A 22,491-nucleotide genomic window follows, 5' to 3' on the forward strand; every position below is an offset into this window, starting at 1 on the left:
CCCCCCCCCCTCACATACACACACACCTCAAAATGTATCGGTCGCGGCCAACTTTATGGGCAGCCCGCGGGCCGGGGTTGGGCAGGTCGTTTAACATGCGATATGCGGGAGGGCGACGGCGGGCGCCGGGGAGTTAGGCCGCGCGGCGACACGCGTGCGGGCGGGTCCGCCCGGCGGCCTACCCTCTGCCCCGGGCTGGAGTCGTCAGGGACGCGCACGGAGGCGGGGACCCGGGGGAAAACTTTATCATTTGGTTTCTCTTTGAATAAGCCCTCACTGAACGGAAGAATAAGAGATGACAAATGAAGATCCGAGGAAATAATTTGCAAATTTGTTAATATTTTTCACAAAAATATTTTTAAAAACATGAAAATTTTAAAAATGTATGTTTCAAAAAAAAAATTGACACGGTTTACCACTTTACCGTTGTGTCTTAGTCTTATTCACTATCTATATGATTAGAATCAGACAGCAACATTTCAAATGAGTTGAAAGCCCTGTATAATCGTAGCGTTGCTTTTCTCCGTGTGCTTCCAGGACATTCCAGAAGACGTGCTGAACACGTACTGTTGGATCCACTCCACGTACACCATCAGCACGTCCTTCAAGAAGAAGCTGGGCGAGGAGGTGCCCTACCCGGGGGTGGACACGTCGGCACGCGGCGCGAGCCAGGAGGGCCGGGACCGGAAGTACTACGGCTACTACCAGTGGGTCTGCTTCTGCCTGTTTTTCCAGGTGGGTGTGAGCTCACAGCGTTTGGAGGTATAGAGGCGAGGAGGAAAAAACGCAAATTCAAATTTTGCAAAAGTGAAAATGGTAAAATTTCATTGCGTTTGTCTATGAAACACCCTTATAGGGAGAAACAAGTAGATTGGAAAGTATTGATCAGCGCACGATGTACGCGGGGTAACTCCTCGGCAACCCCACGTCTCTCGGACACCCAGGGCCGGGCCGTCGGCCGTCGCCGTCCAACGGCTCGCACGCGCATCTTGCGGCCCTCTAGCCCTACCTCCCCTACCGGCGCACCGGCGGCACCTTCCCCGCCCCTCCTCGGGACTCGAATACTTAGAAGTGCCGCGCTCAGCCCGCGGCGCTCGCACACGCCCCGCACCTCTAGGGCCGACCGGCCCGGCTCTCAGACGTGCGCCTTCGAGGGAGTCTTGTTCAGCCTCGCGAGCAGGGCACTCCGGCCGCCACAGCCACGGTGAGCAGCGCGCTCGTCGAGAGTCAACCACCTCCTCCTAGAGGAGGGGGTGAAAACAACAACCATAGAAAATGTCCGCGCGGATCAACCTCCCGACAACCTCCCTAATATTTGTGCTAGCGGCCCCGCCGCGCCGAGCTAAAGCCGCCGCCGCCGCCGAGTTCCGAGTGCGCGTCGGCCGGCGCTGATGTACTACCGGGAACCGGGGGGGGGGGGGGATCTCCCATGGGCCGCGCCCCGCCTCGGCCCGCCACGGCCCATAGGGCGCGCCCATGGGCAGGCGCGCGGGCCCCCCGACCTATTCATAGGACGAGGAGGCGCTTCACGCGCTTCTCCTGCCCTGCTGCCCCGGTGCGGCGCCGCGCTTCCTCGGCGTGGCGTGGCGTGGCGCGGTTGGGGTGTTATGCGCATTTTATGACGTGGTGGCCCCCCGACAATTTGACTGATGGATGGCGGCGCGGGGTGGTCCGTGGTCCCTTCCCTCCTCCCCGCACAACCCCAACACTCGTAAAAACAGGACGCCGCGCCGGCGGCGGTCCACAAGGAGGGCCCTTCTCTCACCTGCGCCCCGCGCGACAGCTCAATGCGACAACTTACCAGCGCTGTGTTGATGGCGCACAACTGCACACACACGGACACAGAGAATGACTTATTTCATTTCGGCAGTCACAAACACACACACGCACACATACACCAGAACGGCTATGATGGAGTCTTCATAGCGCGTGTGCTGATAACTCAATGAGAACATCCCCTCCTCTCCCTCCACATCACGAGAATAACGCCCGTGTAAATATAACAGCGTCAGGAGATGAGATTGAACGCCTTATTTCGAGCCCCCACCTCGGCTGGCAGGTCCCTTCATTCACATACGAGACCATCCGTCTCGGTAATGAGGCTTCATTAACGCGGCACGCTGCTAGACCCGGGCCGGCCGCGACAAAACGCAGGTGGGGCGGCTGCGCCCGACAGCCAGGAGGAGCTGCAGCTGCGGCAGCTGCGGCGCGGCAAATATGCAGGTCAAATTATGTGCGGGACGCACTGATTGGGTTAGTTAGTCGCTCGGCGGGCCGAAGAGGGGAAGGAGGGCAAGGGGAAGGGGGTAGTTTGTGGTGGCCGCAGCGGTGTCCGTCATTGTCCCCTCTAGGGCCCCGCCAGCAGGGCGCACCGCCGCAGCCAGCGGGGGGTCGGGTCGGGTAGGTGTTGAAAAGCGTGGTGCACTACTCGTCCATCGCCAGCAGCCAAGCAACCCAATTAGTCCCGCCCTGCTTTCGGACTTCGAAAAGTCAGTTCCGTGCGCCTAATGAAGCCCCTCTCTGCCTCTGAGGGGCGGGGGCGGAGGTGAGGGACAGGCGGGGGCAGTGGCGCGGCCCAGGATGTTCGATAGTCATCTTGCGCACCCTGCCCGCCGCCGCCACCGCCGCTGCACCTGGCCGGCGTCACAAGTTTAGCCTCTTTGTCCCCGCTCACGCTGGTCTCTCACCTGGCCAACGGGCGTCCCTCGCGGGGGTGTCGGGTATACTCGTCACTTCCTCCTCGCGCGAGCCGGCCACAACAAGGGATCCTTTGCCATACATTCAAGTACTTTAACAGTTCATTTTACACTTGATTTAATATTTTTTCCAATTTTTCCAACTTTCCCTAATTTTTCTTTCTCGATTTTTTTCTGTTTTACTATTTGATTTTTCTCTGATTTTCCTGAGGGGTGTGGACTGCTTTTTCGTTGTGAGTGAAGTTCTCCTCGGCCGGTCGCGCCGCCGAGGCCAGCGCAACGCCCTGCTACGCCCCGCCCCGCCCCACCCCTTGCGAGCTGCAGGCCGTACGCACTCTGGACCGGCCGCAGCGTGACGGTTTGTTTAGCTCTGGTGTGCCTATGATCTCAAAGCAGCGCGCCCGGGCCTGCTGTCCGAGGGCCGGTAATGGGGGTGGCGGCGGCGCTTGCAGGGCGCGGCAGGGCGCGGCAGGGCGGGGCGGGGCGGGGCGGACCCAAGGTGCTAATAACTGTCAAGCCCCGTGTGCACGCACCAAACGGCACTACCAAACAAATAATCATCCGACCAAAGCCCGCGCTGCTGGGCTCCTCTATGCCGCGCAGTCCTTGGGAAAAACAAGTCCGCCTCCTCCACCTCCTCCTCCTCCTCCTCTCCACACCCCACCCACCCGTGCCCACCGCGCTAATCCGTCATCACCACCACTCCCTCCCAAACCCCTCTCAACGCGAGAGCAATTCCTGGAAAACCCCAGCTACCCCCCAACCCCCAACGTGTCCAGCAGAAGTGCGTCCATCAACGACCCCTGTGGCGAACGTGGACAGTGACTCGGGCAAAGAGTGTGAGTGCAAGAGAGACCGACGCCTGACCGAGCTTTACACTGGTCATTCGCAATCAGGCGGGGTTAAATTGGTTAAATACCAAGCGGGCCTGGCCGACAGGCCTCTGTCTCTCTCACTCTCACCTGCGTTAGTGAGAGGAAGAGAGAAAAAAGACGGGCGGACCTGCCTTCTGATTTGAGGATCGGCTTTCGTGTACATTGTACATCCTCTCCTGGCTCCGCCTTGTCCCACTCGTGGGGCATAACCGCTTGAACGCTCGGCGGAATCAGTCATCAGTCGGCCAGCCCTTATATCCGACCGATTACAAACACACCTACTTGTCTGTCTCACGACCCCACGCCCTCGCCCACACACACCATGTCCGCCTCCCTGCGACCACCGGAAGTGACCGCGCACCGTTACCACCGATCAGACCGGGAGCGTGGGCGCATGACTTTAGCGCTCGCGGGCGAGTCTGCACACGTGACTTGGTGTACCGCGGCGGCGCCGCGTCACTCACTTCCGGTGGTCCCACGCGTGGGCATGTGGGCAAAAACAGAACCTCCTTCCTCCTGCCGACCGGAAGTTCAAGTACGCGTGCTTCCCTGCTCCGCCCTTCCCTGCGCCCCCACGCACCCCGTACCCCTCCCCTCCCTCCATGTAAGTCCGCTCCCCCCTCCACCTCGAGTGTTAGCGTCTGCGTTACGCAAATGTTATGGCGCCGGGAGGGGGGGAGGGATGCGGGGGGCAGAGAAGCAAGGAGGCTGCAACGGTCGCGATGCTCGCCAGAATCTCTCTCTTCCCTCCCTCTCTCTCTGGTTCGCGGCTGCGCCACGCTGCGCTGACGTGGCGGCGCGAACGGAACGCCCCGCGCGCGAGCGCGCGCGCTTTCACTACTGTCTGCCCGACTGGAGATATTAATAGAAGGGCCCCCGTGAGGAGGCCGAGGGCTTAACTGCACTGCTCCTGGGGCTCCTGCGGGGCCCCGGCGCGCGCGGAGGTGCGGACCCCGCGGACCCCGCGGACCGACCCCCCGTACAGAAGGCTTCCTGTACTACATTGTGGTGGACGCGGGCGGCTAGCGCGCGGGGGGCGGCCTCGCCGCGGAGGCACTCGCCAGCTGCACTCTGCCACAATGGCACACCACCGACCAATCGTTTGGCGAAAATAGAGCGGCGGCGCGACTCGCCGTCCACTTCGCTCGCACTTGAACGCACTTGTTCGATTTTGTTTGGTTTGTAAGAGATCCTATGAGCGTTTGCTGGAGTGCCTGGGGAAGAACGAGCGTGCAATAAAAATCCTGAGCTATTGCACAAAAACGAATGTGCGCCTTCACAACTACAACCCGCCCAGCAGCAGCACCCTTCGAAGGTACTCTGACCGCCGTCTTTCAGCCACCACATTAAGCCCACAAACGTCACGGACGCCGCCGACCTGCGAGCCGGGAGTAAGGGCGGGCGGTAGTGGTGGTACAGTACACGCCGCTGCGGGGTACGGATGCTTTGCTCGCGTTGCAAACATTTTCGCCTCGATCACCCCTCCGCCGCCCGTACGATCAAAGCGAGTCGGGCGGCCCGATCAACAACCCTCACAGGTGCCGCAAAGGCAGAGGCCCAGCCAGCCGGGCACGCTGCCCACGATATCTCGATCCATTCCGATAGAGATGTGTTTACTCCTCGAGCGGGAAGGTGATAAAGCGAAGCGCAACAACAGACTGATAGGCGAAAGGTGGTGATGGCGCGGTATCGAAGCTCGCGGTGCGAATTCGAATACTACCGCGCGCGCCGTCGGATGGTAGGCGACGCCAGCAGCAGCAGCGTTCGAAATGAGGTTAGGTAGGTCCACGTGACGTCACTTTACGGCCGTTGGACCACCCCGCCACCGCCCCAACGGATGCCGATGTGAGGACGCGCCCACAAGAGTGCTGCTCTCAATCGCGTGGCGTGGCGTGGTGGGGCGTGGTGGGGCGGGGCGGGGCGAGGCCTCCTCAGGACCGTCATAAATGCATCAGTTTGCTCGACCTCAACCCGCCGCGGCCGCGCCGAGCGATAGGTAGACATAAAGGAGTCCATAAAAGTCTCAGCCCTCAGCGAATCATCAGAATATTTGTATCCATTATTTTTTCTAAATGACACGCGTGAGAAGACACGCGAGGGCGTGGCGTGGAGAAGCGCAGCGCGGTGCTGCTGTCACACACCGCGCGCCAGCCGCGCGGGTCCAGAAAAATCCCCGGAATTTCACATCATTTACTCTCTCTCTCCTCCTCTCCCCACTGAACAGGGGCGGTGGCATCCTTGACATGTTGTCAGAGGCGTTTCCGACCCCCCAAAAATATTCATTCATTCATGATATTAGGAGGCCGCATCTAATCCCATAGAGCTGGCCGGCCGCAGCAGAGCGCAGGGCGGCCAGCGCCACGGACACCCCCCTCCCCCTCCTAGATTCTCCTCGCTCCTGCCCCACTCTCTCCCCTTGCCCTGACGGGCGCGCGCGAAACTGTTTGTTGTGGAAGACTATTGGCAAGGGTCAGTAGGTCAACCGCGGGCGGCTCAGGCCAGTGAGAATGGACAAGAACTCCCCCCCCCACCCCCCTCCTCACACTCCTTTTTTCAGCAAGGGGGGAGGAGGGGAAGAAGGGGAAGAAGAGGAAGAAGGGGTAAAAGTGGAGGGAAAGATGCGTGCGCGGGGACTAGACCGCTTCGAACCTCCGAGATGAGGTTTCCCTCCGCCCAGGAGGAGGGGTTCGCATGACACCACACCTGCTCGGGCCAGCCCCGTGAGGATGGCGTGGCGTAGCGTAGCGTGAGGAGGGAGCCGGATCTGTTCTCGCCTCGTCAGCGAAACACCCCGGCGGGCCGGACGCGCCTCGAGGATGCACGTACTTACCCGGCGCAAGTCAGTTCCGCTGCAGGCCGAACCATCATCGGCCCGCTCTGCAACATACGCGCATCCTTCCACACGGAGCCTGCTGCGCCCTCCCCCCTCTCCCCTCCACCTCACACCGCCCCTCGCCACCACCCCGACCGCCTTGTAAAGTTTGTGAAAACATATATCCGCGCGCACCCAAAGGGTCATTATACCGTCCGTTTTCATAGCGCAGATTTCATACATCCGCGCGAATATGCTCTGAATATGGTATGCCTTCCCGCCGGACCCGCGCCGCCGGCCCCGCGCCACCCTCCTCCTCCGACACGTATTAGCGACCCTCGCGGAACACCCCGCCGCCCCGTCCCACCCCGGCCGGCCGGCCGACCTCGGCATACAAATGGCGGTGTTTATAAAGCCGAAGGAGGTCCCGTATGTCGCCCAGGCCCGGCTGCAAGCCCTCAGGGGGCGGCCTTTGCGCGCCCTTGGGCTGGCTGCTGCAGTCACTAAATGCAAACAGATACCGCGGCCGTGCCGCGCGCTCTCCCTCCCCTCCCCTGTCCAAAGCGCCGCTTTTAAGACTTTTTCGCGCGCGCCGATAGTTGCCGGATATTGGATTTCAACGTGGCAGAGGGGCGACGGCGGGCGGTGCGCCCGGCGCCGCTCAACACCTGTCCCTGACATTTATTCCCTTTGCACCCGCGAAATAAAAAAGTTTTTGCCGCGACCGTTTGTAGTCGAGATGGTCGAGGGGTGCGATAGGTGCGGCGCGGCAACTTTAAATGGGGAAGGGAGAGAGAGAGAGGGTGGTAGGGCAGGGAGAGGGACAATGCGCTGCGCCCGAGAGGGGAGGACGAGGGGAGGGAAGGTGCAGGGGAGGTGGGGGCGAGCCCTTCACCTCGGGCCGCCTAGGACAGGACTCTCCCACCCTGCGGCCCTTCCTGCTGCTGACCGGGAACCCCTCCCCGCCGCCAGCATAGCTTGGACGACGTCGACCCCCATGTGCGAGAGAGAGAATTGAGGGGGGGGGGGCTTGTGGACTTGAGGTGAGGGCGAGAGAGAGTGGGGGTGGGGTGCACCTGTCACTCTCGCTCTCGGGGTTCGACGACGCCCGACTGCTCTCTTGCTGACGTCGTCGCCCGCGCGGTCACCGGCTTCAAGCAAGCAGAGCAGCTCTGCTGTTGTGGCTAGCCGTTTCACAATAACGAATAGCTTATTTACATTACAGTGACCCAGCCCGGCCCGGCGGTTTGGCATTGGCTTGTACGCGTGAGAGCGAGAGAGAGAGAGAGTTGGGGGGGAAAGGGGGGAGCGCGATTGGGTTAGATCGGCCCATCCCGGCCCGGCCTAAGAGGATCGCTATTGTGCGGAGCGCGGAGTCAAGGCTACACAAAACAAAAAGCCCACTGCCGCCCGCCGCGTCCTTCACGCAAATAGAAAAGCGTCCCAACCCCCTTCGGCCCTTCCGTCCGCCGGCTCGCCCCTCGGGTCGCAGTCCAGTCCCCCTCCCCCCCTCTCTCCTGATCCACTCCGAGAGGAACCCTTTCTTTCCTTCCAACAGAATGATACATGGATACATGTGGGGGTGGCTAGCGTCGCGACGTCGACGACACGGCCGTCGATGAAAACTGAAACTGATTTTTTCTTGTGGTAAACTTCCTGCAGTTCTTTCACTTTGGCAGCAGCAGGCAATACCGCCAAACTCATGTTCGCTGGCATTCAGGACGAGGTGTACGGTACGGTTAGGGGGGTGAGCAGCAGGGAGGTGGAAGTTCGGAGAGGATAGAGGTATCGGGAATCGGAGACAAGAGAATGTGTGGGGCTGGCTGGGTGAGTGCACGCGCGGTGCAGCACAGAGCGTGCGTGGAGCCGCAGAGAAGAGCCAGCGAGAGAGAAAGACTCGCAAGCTCTAAATTTAGGTGGATGAGGCGTGATGCGAGTCGGGAGTCGGGCAGGAGTAGGGAGGAGGGCGCGAGCAGGAGTGAGCGAGTGCCTGCCTGCAGTCTGCCCAGCCCAAAGCCTGCAGGGCTCAGCAGCTTGCAAGGGCTCAGCCCAAAGCCCGCGCAGGGCCCCAGTGGGCTACCCGCGCAACGCGGGCGAATCGTTTCGACAGGGCGATGTGTGACCCCCCTCCCCCCTCCCCCTCTACCCCCATCATAATGTCCGATTTGGTATAAACGGCCCCCTGCTTAGGCCGCCGCGGCTACGGTAAGCTCGACCTCCTTCTACGCGAGAAGCTTCCTCATCCCCCTCACCTGTTTTTCTCAAAACGCAGCAGCAGCCAGCCAGAAAAGTCCACGCACCTCGGCGAAGGTGAAGGCGAGCAGGGAGTCTCGGGGGACGCTGCCCAGACACCTGTCAAAACAGAGCGCGTCCAAAATATAAAAGTAACATTATTTCACAGCGCCAATAACTCATCTCTGCCTCGAGTCCAAACACACACAGGCTCACCGCAGCAGCAGCGCAGGGCGTGAGGTGTGAGACCTCGCTCACGTTTTGGGGGGCGGCCGCAGTTAAATCTAGCGACGAAAAAAAACACAAGAAAAGCCACGTTATAGTCATACGTTTTTCAACGCCGTGCAAGCTTCGCGGGGCGACAAAAACGCACAGCAAATTATTTCCTCTCATGTAGCAGTCCTCCCCATACTGTGCGGATGGAGCACCGCGGTCGCCGCAACGGTGAAGGTGGCGCTCATGGGGCGCTGCAGCAGCAAGCGACGGGGCGGGGCGCCGCGGCTCGCGGCTCCCACCGCACAGCGGGAGCTGGGCGTATCCCCCCCCCCCCTACCCCTCCACCCAACGTCAGCTGTTGGCACCGCGCCATGCTTACACGGGAGGCGCATTTTAAAAACATTTTACCCCATGAAAACCGACTGGTTTACATTGACGAATATCTTGTCGTGCGTGCGTTTACTTGCCCGGTAAAGGGGTGCTAGACCAAGAGGTGGTACAGGCCGGGCTGGGAGGAGCCAATGCTGGAACCGCAAACCATTGTACCTTGTTTCACCACTATACTGCAACCTGCATAATACTCATTTGAAACGCAGTTATTCTGCCGCAGCTTCCTGACGACGGGCAAGCGTTCAAACTCGCAAAGTATGAGGGAAGTTGACATAACCTTAAAACCCTAATGCTGGCCAGTGCCTAAGCTCACGTGCAACAAGTAGTGCTATGAATAGTTGAAAATGAATGCAAGCGAGCATAACGATGGTTTCATGGAAGGGTTTCAGGCAATATGGCAAACTTTGGTTAACGAACGAATAGTCTTCAAAAGTCTTAGTACATACATACCTTTAGGTTAGGCTCCGCGCGCTCTCGTCCTGACTCGGCCTCAACACAGGCGGAAAATACCTCATTCAACGTGAAAGATTGTCTGAGAAACGCTTATTTTACGCAAATTAAGAAAACGGCTGATAGTCACGGGGGCTATCGGCGCTATTTGCCAACAATAAGCTCAACACTCATTCTCTTCTCTCACGACGGGAATGCTGCATGCTGCATGATGGTATGATATGGTGGAAACCGGAACCGGAGAGCGTTAGAGGTTATGGTAGACCAGTCGCCAGAGCGCACCACCACACAACCACCACCACCACAGCCACTACGTAAACGCCAGTCAGTAGGCGGGAGGGAGGGGGGGAGATGGGTTGCCTATCTTCCCGGCGACCTCGTCAGCGATAGCTCTGTACAGTAACAACTAGGCGTAGTGTTGCAACGACGTTGACGTTGTTTCGTAGGATAGCGGTGCATTAGCGAGCGGCCCGGTGTAACGGACGCGGGACGAAGTGCAGCAGCAAAGCAACACAACGAAACGATCCGCGGCCTCTGATGTCAGCCGGGCGTGGCCAAAGCCAGAGAGGGGGCGCAGGGGGGCGTCTGGACGAGGTCTGCTGCTCGCGAGCGCTCGCGAGCCACCCCGCCGGGCAGCCTTACGCGCGCGCGGTGCTTTATAGAGCCGTTTCATATTTACGGTCGTTTTTGAGTGCGCTAATGTACCCGTCGGGCCTGTGCGCGACCGCGGCGCGCGAGCGCCCCGCTCGGATGAGTGAGTAACTCTTGGATTCGCCAGAGAATGAGGGGGAGGAAGGGGTTGGTGGGGCTGCTGGGGCCTAAGTTCCTCATGCTCGCTCTCTCCCTCTGCCCCCCCCCCTTTTCTCTCCACCCTGTATCCCTCTCTCGGGATCAAAGGCGCGCACGCACGACAAAGAGGGGGGGGGGAGGAAACGCTTGCTTTCATTGGTCAATTCCGCGCACGCGTCGCGAATGTGGGCGCCGCCGCTCCACACGCGCGCTCCACGCCCCGCTCCGCTGCCAACTCCGTCACCAAAAACCACCGATGCGACGAAATGAAAAGAAAAATAATACCAAAACCACGAGACAACGATGCGATGTGTTCGGAGGAGGTGTCCCGCGCGGGAAAATAATTACGGTGTTCCCTCTCATTTGTCGGCAGGCCATTCTCTTCTACACGCCGCGATGGCTGTGGAAGAACTGGGAGGGTGGCAAGATCCACGCCCTTATGATGGACCTCGACATCGGCATCTGCTCCGAGGTCGAGAAGAAGCAGAAGAAGAAGTTGCTGCTCGACTACCTGTGGGAGAACCTGCGCTACCACAACTGGTGGGCGTACAGGTACTACCTGTGCGAGCTGCTGGCCTTCGGCAACGTCGTGGGTGAGTAACGTTTGGCCTCCGTCTGTTTCGTGCGACGGCCGCGCATCTCGGCCGGTTTCAGTTTCAGTTTCCTGTAAAACAGGACGGTTTGACGGCCATATTGTGTCTCCGCGATCAAAAGCGACCCGAGCGGGCGCCGTAAAGTCTCCGCCGCCCCATCTGTTATACTCTGTATTCTGTCGGCCTGACTGCGAGCAGATACCTAACAGCAGCGCCCCGGCCAGACCCGGTCCCGCGCCCAGCAGCGTGTCCCAAAACGCGCCCCCGGCAAATTAATTGTTCGCCAGCCGCCGCCGCCGCGGGGCAAAGGCAAAGCAAAACCCCCATGCGAAAGAGAGAGACAGACGAAGCTCCGTTCGTGTGGGAGCTGAGAGCGGAAGAGAGAGACGGCGAGGCCGTGTGCACCCGTCTCGCTCTAGCGCAAGAGTTGTTGGCCGGTGGTGACGAGACCAGCTCGCGCGGGAGAGCTGCTGGCGGGGAGCCCCGGGCTCCAGGGCCGGGTAGGCAGGCCCGCGTGACACTCGTGCGTAACGGGACTGCCTACCCACGACTCCGCAGGCGCCGGGCCGGGACGGGTTGGCAGGCGGCGCGGCGGCGCTTCCAGACTCCAGCAGAGCGTGCGGCTCGGCCCAGCCGGCGAGCCCGTAGGCCCCCTCTGCCCCCCTCCCCTCGCCCGGAGAGCGAACGCCCCCCACGGAGCGCCACGTGCCTGCTCGCAGGGGGCGGGGCTCACCCACCTGTTGCAGCGAGCCACCTCCCTCCCCTCCACCCCACCCCCTGGCGTCATGTGCGGTGAAAGGGTTCAACAACCCCTGCCTGGCCAGGTCAGCTGAGCAGCGTCGTTCTCCCTCTCTCTCTCTCTCTCTCTCTCGCTCTCCCACTCCTTAATTCTCTCACACAGCGTCACCCCGTGCATAATGTAGATCTGGCTTGAGATTGTCTCCTCATTTAAGGACGCTCCAAGGCGAGCGCCGGGCGCGCCGCGCCGGGCCTCGAGCCCCGAGCCGCCCAGCCCGACATGTGTTGCCGCTTTGTATCTGTCACGCGGCCAAGTTATAGACTCGCGAATCGCCGCCCCGCTGGTCGCCGTGGCGTGGCGTGGCGTGGAGCGGCTGCCCTGGCCGCGGGATCACAGTAGTTTTGTTTTGATTCGTGGATTCGGAGTCGCCGCAGGGCGCTTCCCTCTCCTCTGTCTCGCCTTCGCGCCTCGCCGCGCCTCGCCGACCACGTCATGCGCGATCGAGGGCCGCGTGCGAGTTAACGCAGGGGCTGCGGCGAGGGTCTGTCTCTCTCTCGCACGCCCCACCCGCGGCCCACCCCCGCCCCGCCTCGGACGCACCCCAGCTAGTCAGGCTTAATCGCTTCCGAGTCGCGGTGATGGGCGGCGTGTTTTTCGCGCCATTCTTCTTCTTGCCCGGCCACACGCTTGCTGCGCCACCGCAAAAAAAAAAAAAAAAAACCCTACCAAACTGCATTTTCATAAGTTTCCTATGTTTGATTTTGTGCTGTGTCTTTCGGCTCGCAGGTCAGATGTTCCTCATGGACAAGTTCTTTGACGGCGCCTTCCTCCGCTTCGGCATCGAGGTGCTCCAGTTCATGGAGAGCGACGAGGAGACGCGCATCGACCCGCTCGTCTACGTCTTCCCCCGCATGACCAAGTGCACCTTCCACAAGTTCGGCCCGTCCGGGGAGGTGGAGAGGCACGACGCCGTCTGCATCCTGCCGCTCAACGTGGTCAACGAGAAGATCTACGTGTTCCTCTGGTTCTGGTTCATCGTCCTGGGCGCGCTCAGCCTGCTCACCGTCCTGTACCGCGGGCTCATCATCCTCAGCCCCCGGATACGGGTGAGGGAGCGACTCGTTAGGGCCGTACCGACATGAGCCCGCCCCGGAGTTAAGCCTGGACCACTGAAGGCCCGACCAATGCCAGATATGAGCCTAGTTCCGAGTCTGACTCGCCAGCTTTGGTCCTGGCTACATGTAGCTTGGCTCAGACATTGCTTGGGCCTACAATGGTTCGGGCTCAACTCCGGGCGGGCCCATGTCCTTAAAGCCCACGTTAGTGCACGGTGGGCACAGGGGCACGTAACCACGTCAGCATTTTCTCCTCGCCACCAGGTGTATCTGCTGCGCCTGCGCTACCCGCTCATCAACAGGGACGACATCGACGCCATCGTGCGACGCTCCAAGATGGGGGACTGGTTCCTGCTCTACATGCTGGGCGAGAACGTGGACTCGGTCATCTTCCGCGACGTGATGCACGAGCTGGCCCAGCGGCTGGGCCACCACCACCAGCACCACCACCACCACCACCAACCGCTGGGCCCGGGCCCGCGCCACCACCCCAGCAACCTGCTGGAGACCGCATAGCGAACGGCCCCGCGCTCCGCGTACGTCACGGGGGGAGGGTGTCACCATCGCCTCCACGCTCGGCAGGCTCCCGCAAACAATTCAAGGACCGTCCTCGTCTGTTCCAGGTGGCGCTTGGACCGCAGTCCCATCCAGCAGAAGGACGACACCTGCCCTTGCTGAGCAGGTGCGGCTGGTGCGGGGCAGCGGGACGGCGGCGTCCAGAGCGGTGGCGCGGGGTGGCGCGGGGCTGTGTGAAGGCCTTGGCAGGTGCCCTTGGACTGTGCCAGATCTCATGTAGTGGACGTGAAGTGGAGTGAATTGCCGGTGCCGGGACCTGAGGAGGCTGCCGGCGATGGTGCGTGGTGCAGTAGTGTGTGGACGCATTTTGACTCGTCGAAGCAGTGCACGGTGCGATGTGAAAAGACGGCCGCCTCCTCTTCTTCACCCGAGAGGGGGACTGCCAAGGACATATGCCATTATCACTGCCTGTCGGTTTGACTTTGTCTGCACTCCACATTGGAAGCAAGTCAAGGAGGAGAAAAGGTGGCTCGTTTCTGCGTAGATTGTTCCTAGTAAATTTAAAGGAAAAGGACCAAAGAGTAATAATATACGAGTCGAAGATAGACCACGCGGTTGTCTCATTCTTCCTTGCATAAAGTGAAGAGGGCCTTGGCTTCAGAATTTTTGATTCATCTGTTATTAATAATGATTATTGTAGAGTAATTTTTGTAAATTGATTTCTTGTACAGGTTATTTATATAGTATATGTACGTAGATACACTATGTCGTTAAAAAAAACAAAAAAAACATCATATTTTGTAATATGGGTTCTTCTACATCCTCAATACATTTGTTAAGACACTGTGTGTTAAAGTCTCATACTTGAGTCAGCTTGGGTTTGTACCCCCATGTTATAAAATCAATCTACAGTGTAACATAAACAAAAAAACATTTATTATACACATATAGTTTTACAAATATTTTCATTTGCCTTAATATCTCATGATATAAAGATCAAAATCTATAAACTCTAATAACTTACAATAAGGCACTTTGATGAGTGTGGAAAACTCATAGTATTCAACAAAGTACAACTGACAATTTTATTGGTCAGGAAACTATCAATTAAAAATTTACTCAACAAAAGTGACCCCACAGATTTCATACAAATTAGATTTAGACGAAATTCTTACATGTTCAGTAACAGTCCATAGCATTATAGTCGTCTTCTTCCTTAAGACTGAGGTTTCGTGTGATTAACATGTCATCAAGAAGCGTGTCCAGGTTACCACCTGTATCCATAACCCAGCGAGTTCTTTCACTTACAATTTTTTCAACTTCCAATATTGAAAGTTGGCTCAAGAATTCTTCTGGGTTCAAGACAACCAGAGGCCTAACAGGTTTTGAAATTTTAGTTTCTGGGCCCTGGCGGCCTGTTACCTCGGCTCCGGTCCCTAAGTAAACTTTAGCTAACAGGTTAATGTCTCTATCATTGAGAATCGAGTCAATAACTTTGTCTTGTATATCTGCTTTTGAAATGCCAGGCAGCTCCAAAACATCATCATTCAAAACATCAAAACCCATAACTTGAGGATCTAAATCTAAAATAGATTTTCCAACTGACTTTGAATAGTTATTGCTATTCAGAGAATTGTAACTGCTCGAATTCGACACACTCTGTTCAACTGTGCCCTGGGCAGGAACTTCAACTTCATAAAAGGAGCTCATACCAGAACTAGGAGATGTAGAAGGACAGTCTGATTGATTAGATGGTGAAGACACATTATTTAAACTAAGAGCTGGTGATGCTTCTGATGGTGTAGGGGTTAAGCTCATATTATTCTTTCGATCAAGGAGACCATGTTTCTCAAGAACAACTGATAAATATGATATGATTTCAGATGCTCTCTTAACTACTTCCAAGTCTTCATCTTTGCGAATAGCTTCAACCAGCACCTATTAAAACAAAATTCATGAAAAACTATTTGTAATGTAAACATGAAAATGAGGGGAGGAAAGTGTCCTGGCTTTCAGGAAACATCAGATGTACAGTACTTAAACTTACATGGAGACATCCATTTTGGGATAATTCTGCTAGCACTTTCCGCAGTCGGTCTTTAATTACAGATGGCGTCAGGTTGATTATCTTTCTGTGCTCCTTAGAAAAGGTGACTTGAGGGAACACACCATCAATCATGCCCTGGTCATTCATTTGCCGCTCTATCATAAGCTTCCAAAAAATTAAAGCATTCACTTTTACTTCCCAGTGGAGGTCTGATAAAACTACATTAGCCATGGTCAGACACATTTTCTGGAGCACATCAGATCTGAAAAATTAAAATAATATAATAGTAGTCAAAATATTGCAATGAAGAGAGGATGGGATTTTCTAAATACTGTATCAATGAAACTTGAAGAAGGTGAAGTACCTTCTTAATAAAAGAACACAAATCAAAAGACTTACGGAACTTTACGATATTTGAATATCTCACTCATGAGCAATGATGCTTCTCTCCGTAAAACACCTTCACTTTCTCCATTAAGTATTCCTATCATTTTATTCTGTAATGTTAAAATGAAACATTACATCATGTACCTGATATACCTGTACACTTTGAAGAAAACAATCAAACCCTTATTTCCCTTACCACTAAGTCCTTGTCACTAAGTTCCTCATTCCAGAATCGATCAACACGAATCATAGCTGTAAGGCACTTTGTAGCTGAGGCACAAACATAGTTCTCAGCATCATTAAGTGCTAGATGGACAACAACTTCAGTAAGCTTATTATCAAGAATTAGTTCTTGAAAGAGTGGATATTCTGGAAAAAACGTTTAAGTTTTGAATACAGAAATAAATTAAGAACAGAGAATTTTAAAACCGACATTTGTGATTTTACTTGTATGTGATATAGTTGCTAGAGTAAGCAAAACTTCCAGTGAACTGTCACGAACTTCCCAATGAGGATCATGCAAGCGCTTGTATATTAACGGGCCCAAATGGTCAAGGCTCGTGCCACTTAAGGAGTTAGTCAACAAAGCAAGATTTGGAGGCATAAAGTTCTCAATACAAAGCTTTATTAGTTGTAATGCTTGAACAACAAGCTGTAAAAAGAAATCAATGTCAAAATTCACAGTTCACAGGTATTTTTTTTAAGTTGGACGAAATATGTCAAATTGCACTTACCCCAACCTTACTGGAAAATGTTGGGCTATCTAGAAGCTCTTGAGCAAGAGTTAATAAACATAGAGATTCTACACTCTCTCTCCAGGTGATGCGATGAGAACGCACTAAATTGGCCAGACCATCCAAAATTGCAACTAGGAGTGTAGAATGATGAGATTCGCGGAATTCTCCACCCCATCCTCCTTGTTTATTTTCAGATTCAGCACAAAGGACAAAGTGTTTCAGCACATAAATGAATGATTGGAAAACCAATACAGCTCTATCCTGAAATAGATAAAAATATATTTAACCTGTAGATATATAAAGTGAAGATGGATAGAAAATTTAAAAATTTTTATTTCAAGCAAGTAGCACTTAAACTAAGGGAGAAGTACCTCCATGCATACAGAAAAGGCCAAACTTACCGTATTCAAATTGTTAATAAGCTTTCAAGCAAAGATATTGACTTGTAAACATTTAACTGTTTTTAATTACCGTACACCTCAAAACGTACATAAATGGCAGAGAAACCAAGATAGGAATAAGATTTTTCATGCTTTGATGATTTTAGGGCACTTAACACTTTCTGTTGGGAGCCAATATAACAAAAGGGCTATTTGTCTTTGTTTTCACCAAAGACTTATAAGAACTCTGGAAAGAGAACCTTCTGGGTAGTAGGTCCCATCGCAAAAAAAGGCGCACTTTAGCAGGTTGCACAGAAAGTGTTAACTACCTCGTAATCTTAAGTGTCACATACAAAACAAGCAATTGAAGTATGGAAATGGTACAGGTATCCTCCCAGATCACCAAGTTAGAATTTATAAATGCCATGCAAAGCACCATCTCTAAAGCAGTACTGTAAATGTAACCAAAGTCAACAACCAAAAGTACAGTAACTTAGTTTTGTTAAATTAAATTAGATTTCTACATTTAAAGAGATATGCCGTCACCGAGCTGATTTGCAGCAGCAACGGATATGATAGAGGATTCTTCTTACCCGTTCTGTTTCAGGATGCACCCCTCTCACACTGAGAGAGGAAATAGTGACAACAGACTGAAGGGCTGCCCTATCCATCAGAGCACTGCTCTGTGTCTTAATTAGAGCATCTCTAAATGCATAAATAGATCTCATTACATCAAGTGTTATTCGTTGGGATACTTGTATTTGAAAATAGGACTCAAGAGTGGAATCACCCATAGTACATCCCACACACAGAGGAGTTAGCTGCAAAAAGCAAAGTCAGAACAGAAAAGGCCCATGAATGGCACAAAAAGCTCAAAACATGACAACTGCAGAAATAAGCATTGAGGAAAGGTAAGACGATTGAATGAATATTTTTTATGAATGACCATAAAAAGAAAAACCCAGGCTGAAAATATCTGCAAATAAAGCAATCCAATCACAACAGAGTAAAGATGTGACACAAAAAAAAACATTGATGGAAGGAGAAATGAAACCCAGTGTAGATGTTCCAGGCCGGAGGGAAAAGAGAAATAGATGATTAAGTAAAAGATGCACCAAGAGTTATCAGATTATGCTGCACAAAATTTTCTTTTCTTGACACTTTGCAAAAAACCAACACCAACTACCCATCAGTACCAAGTACCAGTACCATTTTTTGTAACAACCAGTAAGTAGAAGGACCCAAACCACGCACGACCACCCATTTTAGCACAGCAAGCAGAAATCAACCATCAGAAACCTTCCAGCAATGTACCCAACCAGCAAGCAGGTACAGAGAATGTAGTTACTGTCTTACCCTTGTAAGTGTGTTTTTCACAGATAATATAGAAGAAACACCAAGCAAAGCAAGTCTTTCATCAAAACCTCTTTCACTTATAGCAGCTCGAAATACATATGCCATGCGATGGACATGGTTATGAATAATAGAGGTCAGCTTTTGGATGAAAGCCTCAGTCATGTCAGCTACAACATCAAACTGCTCTGACTGGGAAATACCCACACACATTGGGAGAATCTGTACAAGAGTTTTCAGAATAGAGAGATTGAAAAATACTATGAAAGGGAGAAAAGAAAACACATATTTTCCAAAAGGGAAAAAAAAGCACCTATAACTTATAGAAAGGGATGAAAACCACTGTGATAAATTTGACTTAAAAACATTGAAACCAGAGATAGGATGTATACCTATTTGGATAGATAAACTATAAATGGCGAGAACCATGATTGATGGCAAACTTAATTTACTGTACTGTTTTTGACTGCCTTTATTCTAGTCAAGAAAAAAGTTAGGGTGCTTAGAATAACTGCAAGGTGCAAATCAAATACAAGAAAGCCTAAAAACACACAATCAATGACACACAATTTTACACCCAACCAACACAATACAAAAAAGAAAAAAATTATCAAACCAATAAGAAACACAAAGAAAAGTTGTTCACTTGATGTGTGGAAAACATAATAGCAGACAACAATTGGTAAACTCTCACAAGTTCTTCCTTTGCATTTTGTAAACACTTAAAAGCATAAGAAGCAGCAGCTAAAAGGTCTGGAAAGTTCTACAATACAATACCGGTATGTACTTTTGGGCACAATATACACTTCACAAACGTTTCACACCATAATTAAAAGATTTAGGGTATCCCCAATTCAGCACAAAGTACAACATAAACAGAAATGATGGTAAAAAAAGCATACTTCGAGAAGTTTTTCAAAAACAAAAGAAATAGAAACACACAGAAATAATTTTAAAAAGAGCATTTTTGTACAGTGGAAGCTGAGACAAAACGTTAACAGTACTGAACTAAGGACAACCCCACTGAATCTCACCCTCGTCAGTCGTTTGGCAAGACACATTACAGATCTTGCACTCATTGCTAACCAATGGTGGAGGCGCTGAAGTTGCAGAACCATATTGCGGAATGAAAATACTAATCGTTGAGACTCAAAACATATTTTATAAGCAAGCTTGTAAAGATAGAGCTCTTTATCATTTTCACTTGGTGCTGTTACTATAAGAGAAAATATTGGTGCAAGCTGTAATCAAAGGACCGAATGAAATGCCATGAAGTCTCTTAAACATCTCTGCAACTCTCACACAAGACGTAGACCATTTTGAAGAAGCAGCTGTGATGGAGAGGCTAGAATAAAATAAATGTGCAATAATTGGGAATTATATATTCATTAATCAGTGCAACAAAGTAAGGTAGTAAGGTTCTGCTCAACCCCTGTAAAGATAAAAGATTGGTGTGCAGAGACAGAAGAGTGACTGAATACTAAAAAATAAGATTAGATTAATATATAGTCTGATCTAGACAGTAGGAGCATACATACTTGCAGACAAAGAAGTTGGTCCTCAAAGCGATAGTGTTTTTCGTCTCCTGCAGCTGGTGGTGGTGGACATTCCCCTTCATTGGCTCTTTGGATTTTAGCAACGTAGGTCCAGTAATTATGACACAGAACACAGAGCTTCAGAACATTTTCAACACTTCCCTTATTTATAAGGGCATTAAACACTCCAAGAATTTGAATGCATATAGCCTTTACTTCAATAGGTTCATGTTTCTTCCTGTAAAACACACATATGAATGTATTCTTCAACATATATATATTTAGATATACCACAGTACAAGCACGTATTAATTGAATATATTGATGTGAACTTTGAAGTTTTTAGTTTGTAAAATTACTTGTTAGAATCAAACATTAGTCTGGGTGTTCCAGAATAAGTTTACAGATAAACATACCCATCCTTGACAGTATTCAATATGTAGAAAGCAACTGCAATTTTTGATAGAAGCTCTTCCATTTCTTCACTTTTGGTAACTTTAAGTGCCTCCAGAGATTTTAAAAGTAGGCCAACTGACGGCTTACTAATAATATTGAAAACAGGGGAAGAAATTTTATTTGTTTCAGGATCTGATGTAAGAAGAGCGTTGTCTAAAATATCTCCCAAAAGGTGGAGACTTGCTATAACCCTTGACTAAAATAACAAACAAAAACAACACGGTCAATGAAAATAAAATTTCCTTAGTCAGCAAGAAAAGATAGAAATTTAAGTTACTCACAGTACACAGAGAAAGGTCAGCAAAAGATGGCACTGATAAAAAGGGTTCTAAAACACATGACAGGACTGCATCTACCTCCAAATCCTGAGTTTGAGACATGCCATTTAAGAGATCAGATAAAAATTTCCTTGCTTCACGAACAACATACACACTTGAATCGCTTAAGCACATTTCATGAACTTCCTTCCATAAACCTGTAATTTTAAAAATGAGCAAAAATCTTCACTTAAAATTTATTAGTTGCACAAAATGGGCCTTATTAGTTTTAAATACTTACCAGAACTCATTATCCACTGACGTCCACATGAATGTTTCAAAAGCGATGAAAGCAACTTTATAAGTGCACATTTTACAGAAAAATTTGAGGCACTCTTTGATGTAGTCAAGCACACATCACGTAGCAGTTGTAAAAATACACCACCATGTGGGGTGTTGACAATACACTCAAAACCTGGCTCAGCTGACCCATCCGTTTTCTGTATGTCACGGAAATTACTCTCATTTTCTACAATAATAGCCAAAAGACGAAGTGCAAAGCTTACAACAACTACAGAAGATTTGCCATCATGCCATGAGGACACAACAGATCGTGCCCATGCTGTGCACAGTGGAACATCAATTATTTGATATCCTGCAAGCACAAGGAAAATATTGTGATTTAATAAAACTAATGATGTACCAAAGCCCTGCAGCAACACATAACAGAGATGGAAACAGTTACACACCACTGTCTTTGGCAGAAAGGTGTGAAATAAGTTTCTCCAAAATTGTGTCATCGGTTACTTGATAGTCACTTTTCAACAACTCAAGCAGGACACACCTGAGTTTGAATCGAGTTTTTGATTCATTATCCATTCTGGAATCGCCTGGAAAATGTATAGAGAAGAAATGTAAAGAAAAACAGTAGGTGGGAATTTTAATTGACAGATCGAAAATTGATATAATAATTAAAATCCGTTTTTGAGTGGCATAGTAAGACGACATAAATTTGATTTTTGGCACGTTCTGCGCACAACAACTTGTTGACACACCAACACATCTAAGGTTATGTTCCCTGCTTACCTTAATCACAACATTTACAATATCAGCCTCCTGAAGCCATATGGATGTTCATCAAACGAATGCAGCGTTGAGGCACAAGATGATGACTTGACAGAAGGATTAAGGGCAACGACTTAAACTTATCTAGGGATTAAGTTGCCTTTTACGACATACTCCAGCAGAGGCCTGTTCTAATGCAAATGCATATAGTATAGCCGGTATAGCCAAAGAGTATCCGTACCACACATTTCACGCCCGTAGAATCGGGGATACTCTTTTCCTAGATGGACTACACATGGTGGATGGGTAGGAGGGGAGGGGGAGGGGACAGCTTGGGGAAGCTTCTGCTGTTTTGCTGTTTTGTTGGTTTTGTCTACTTACGCGAACACCTAAGAATCTGGTGTCAAATCTTCAAAGCTAGATTTGCTTCACATTTATCATTATCATTTCCTCTTCTGAACTATCAGATCTGCATCCTCGAACGATTTGTCATTCTATTTCTCGATTTATTGGCTTCGCACACTATACTTTACTATACTACACAAGCATAGAAGACAAGGGAGTCACAGAAGCAGTGCAGCCCCAGTGGACAAGATTTCGATGCCACGGGAAAGGGTTGACAACCCAAGACACAAAAATGACGTCGGAATAGGTTGCGAAAATGTTCATTTGGGCTTTAACTATTGACAGATTGAATCTTAAATAAGACAATGGGATCTTTTCAGGGCTAATTTCTTTAAAATTGCGCCTAAACAACTCATTATAATGGTTCTTTTGTGTGTGTTATGTTGGTTAATTTGCAACGGGTCCAATGACCGGAAAGCGGACCTGAATCCGAATGTGCAATTTAG

General features: G+C 51.5%; 3 protein-coding genes across 11 annotated transcripts in view; 1 reads left to right on the forward strand and 2 right to left on the reverse strand.

Moving 5' to 3' along the window:
• LOC113202109 (zinc finger protein 182-like) overlaps nt 1-9,922 on the reverse strand; it is an 18,613-nt gene extending 8,691 nt beyond the window's left edge. Inside the window, exons 1-3 of one of the 3 annotated variants that reach the window (XM_026416187.2) lie at nt 9,672-9,922; nt 8,832-8,899; nt 8,636-8,735 (exon numbers count right to left, since the gene is read on the reverse strand). The gene's annotated coding sequence lies outside the window, so the exon portion shown is untranslated. Of the gene's footprint in view, nt 1-8,635; nt 8,736-8,823; nt 8,900-9,671 lie in introns of all 3 variants that reach the window. The other 2 variants (XM_026416189.2, XM_026416190.2) reach the window with 2 other exon arrangements.
• LOC113202108 (innexin shaking-B) overlaps nt 1-14,284 on the forward strand; it is a 32,994-nt gene extending 18,710 nt beyond the window's left edge. Inside the window, exons 2-6 of the mRNA XM_026416186.2 lie at nt 538-735; nt 10,834-11,053; nt 12,579-12,898; nt 13,172-13,443; nt 13,531-14,284. Coding sequence (XP_026271971.1) covers nt 538-735; nt 10,834-11,053; nt 12,579-12,898; nt 13,172-13,423 — 990 coding nt within the window. The 3' untranslated portion in view covers nt 13,424-13,443; nt 13,531-14,284. The remainder of the gene's footprint in view (nt 1-537; nt 736-10,833; nt 11,054-12,578; nt 12,899-13,171; nt 13,444-13,530) is intronic.
• A 53-nt stretch (nt 14,285-14,337) lies between these two features.
• Nucleotides 14,338-22,188, reverse strand: LOC113202106 (uncharacterized). 7 transcript variants are annotated; one of them, XM_052273043.1, is made up of 16 exons: nt 22,022-22,188; nt 21,662-21,826; nt 21,325-21,465; nt 20,877-21,230; nt 20,600-20,793; nt 20,279-20,514; nt 19,866-20,100; nt 19,362-19,568; nt 18,331-18,549; nt 17,568-17,795; nt 16,592-16,855; nt 16,305-16,509; nt 16,054-16,226; nt 15,870-15,967; nt 15,471-15,732; nt 14,338-15,361 (listed from the first exon to the last, which is right to left on the reverse strand). In XM_052273043.1, exons 3-16 carry the CDS (start codon nt 21,452-21,454, stop codon nt 14,603-14,605), a joined length of 3,564 nt encoding a protein of 1,187 aa, XP_052129003.1. In that variant the 5' UTR covers nt 21,455-21,465; nt 21,662-21,826; nt 22,022-22,188; the 3' UTR covers nt 14,338-14,602. The 7 variants fall into 7 exon arrangements, with proteins under 7 accessions (XP_052129003.1, XP_052129004.1, XP_052129002.1 ...); XM_052273044.1 differs by having other exon boundaries at nt 21,662-21,831; nt 22,022-22,176; XM_052273042.1 differs by lacking the exon at nt 22,022-22,188 and having other exon boundaries at nt 21,662-21,964.
• Nucleotides 22,189-22,491: the final 303 nt, after the last annotated feature.

Source organism: Frankliniella occidentalis, unplaced genomic scaffold (genome assembly GCF_000697945.3).
Source record: "Frankliniella occidentalis isolate FOCC.00 unplaced genomic scaffold, Focc_3.1 Scaffold241, whole genome shotgun sequence".
In the NCBI taxonomy this organism is placed as follows: Eukaryota; Metazoa; Arthropoda; class Insecta; order Thysanoptera; family Thripidae; genus Frankliniella; species Frankliniella occidentalis.

Excerpts from the sequence above, each read along its gene's own strand:
- LOC113202106 (XM_052273043.1), bottom strand. The coding sequence starts at position 21,454 with ATGGATAATGAATCAAAAACTCGATTCAAACTCAGGTGTGTCCTGCTT. Across the intron at positions 20,794-20,876 it reads TCAGTGGATAATGAGTTCTG|GTTTATGGAAGGAAGTTCAT; the intron begins GTAAGTATTTAA and ends TTAAAATTACAG. Across the intron at positions 15,362-15,470 it reads CCCAAAATGGATGTCTCCAT|GTGCTGGTTGAAGCTATTCG; the intron begins GTAAGTTTAAGT and ends TTGTTTTAATAG.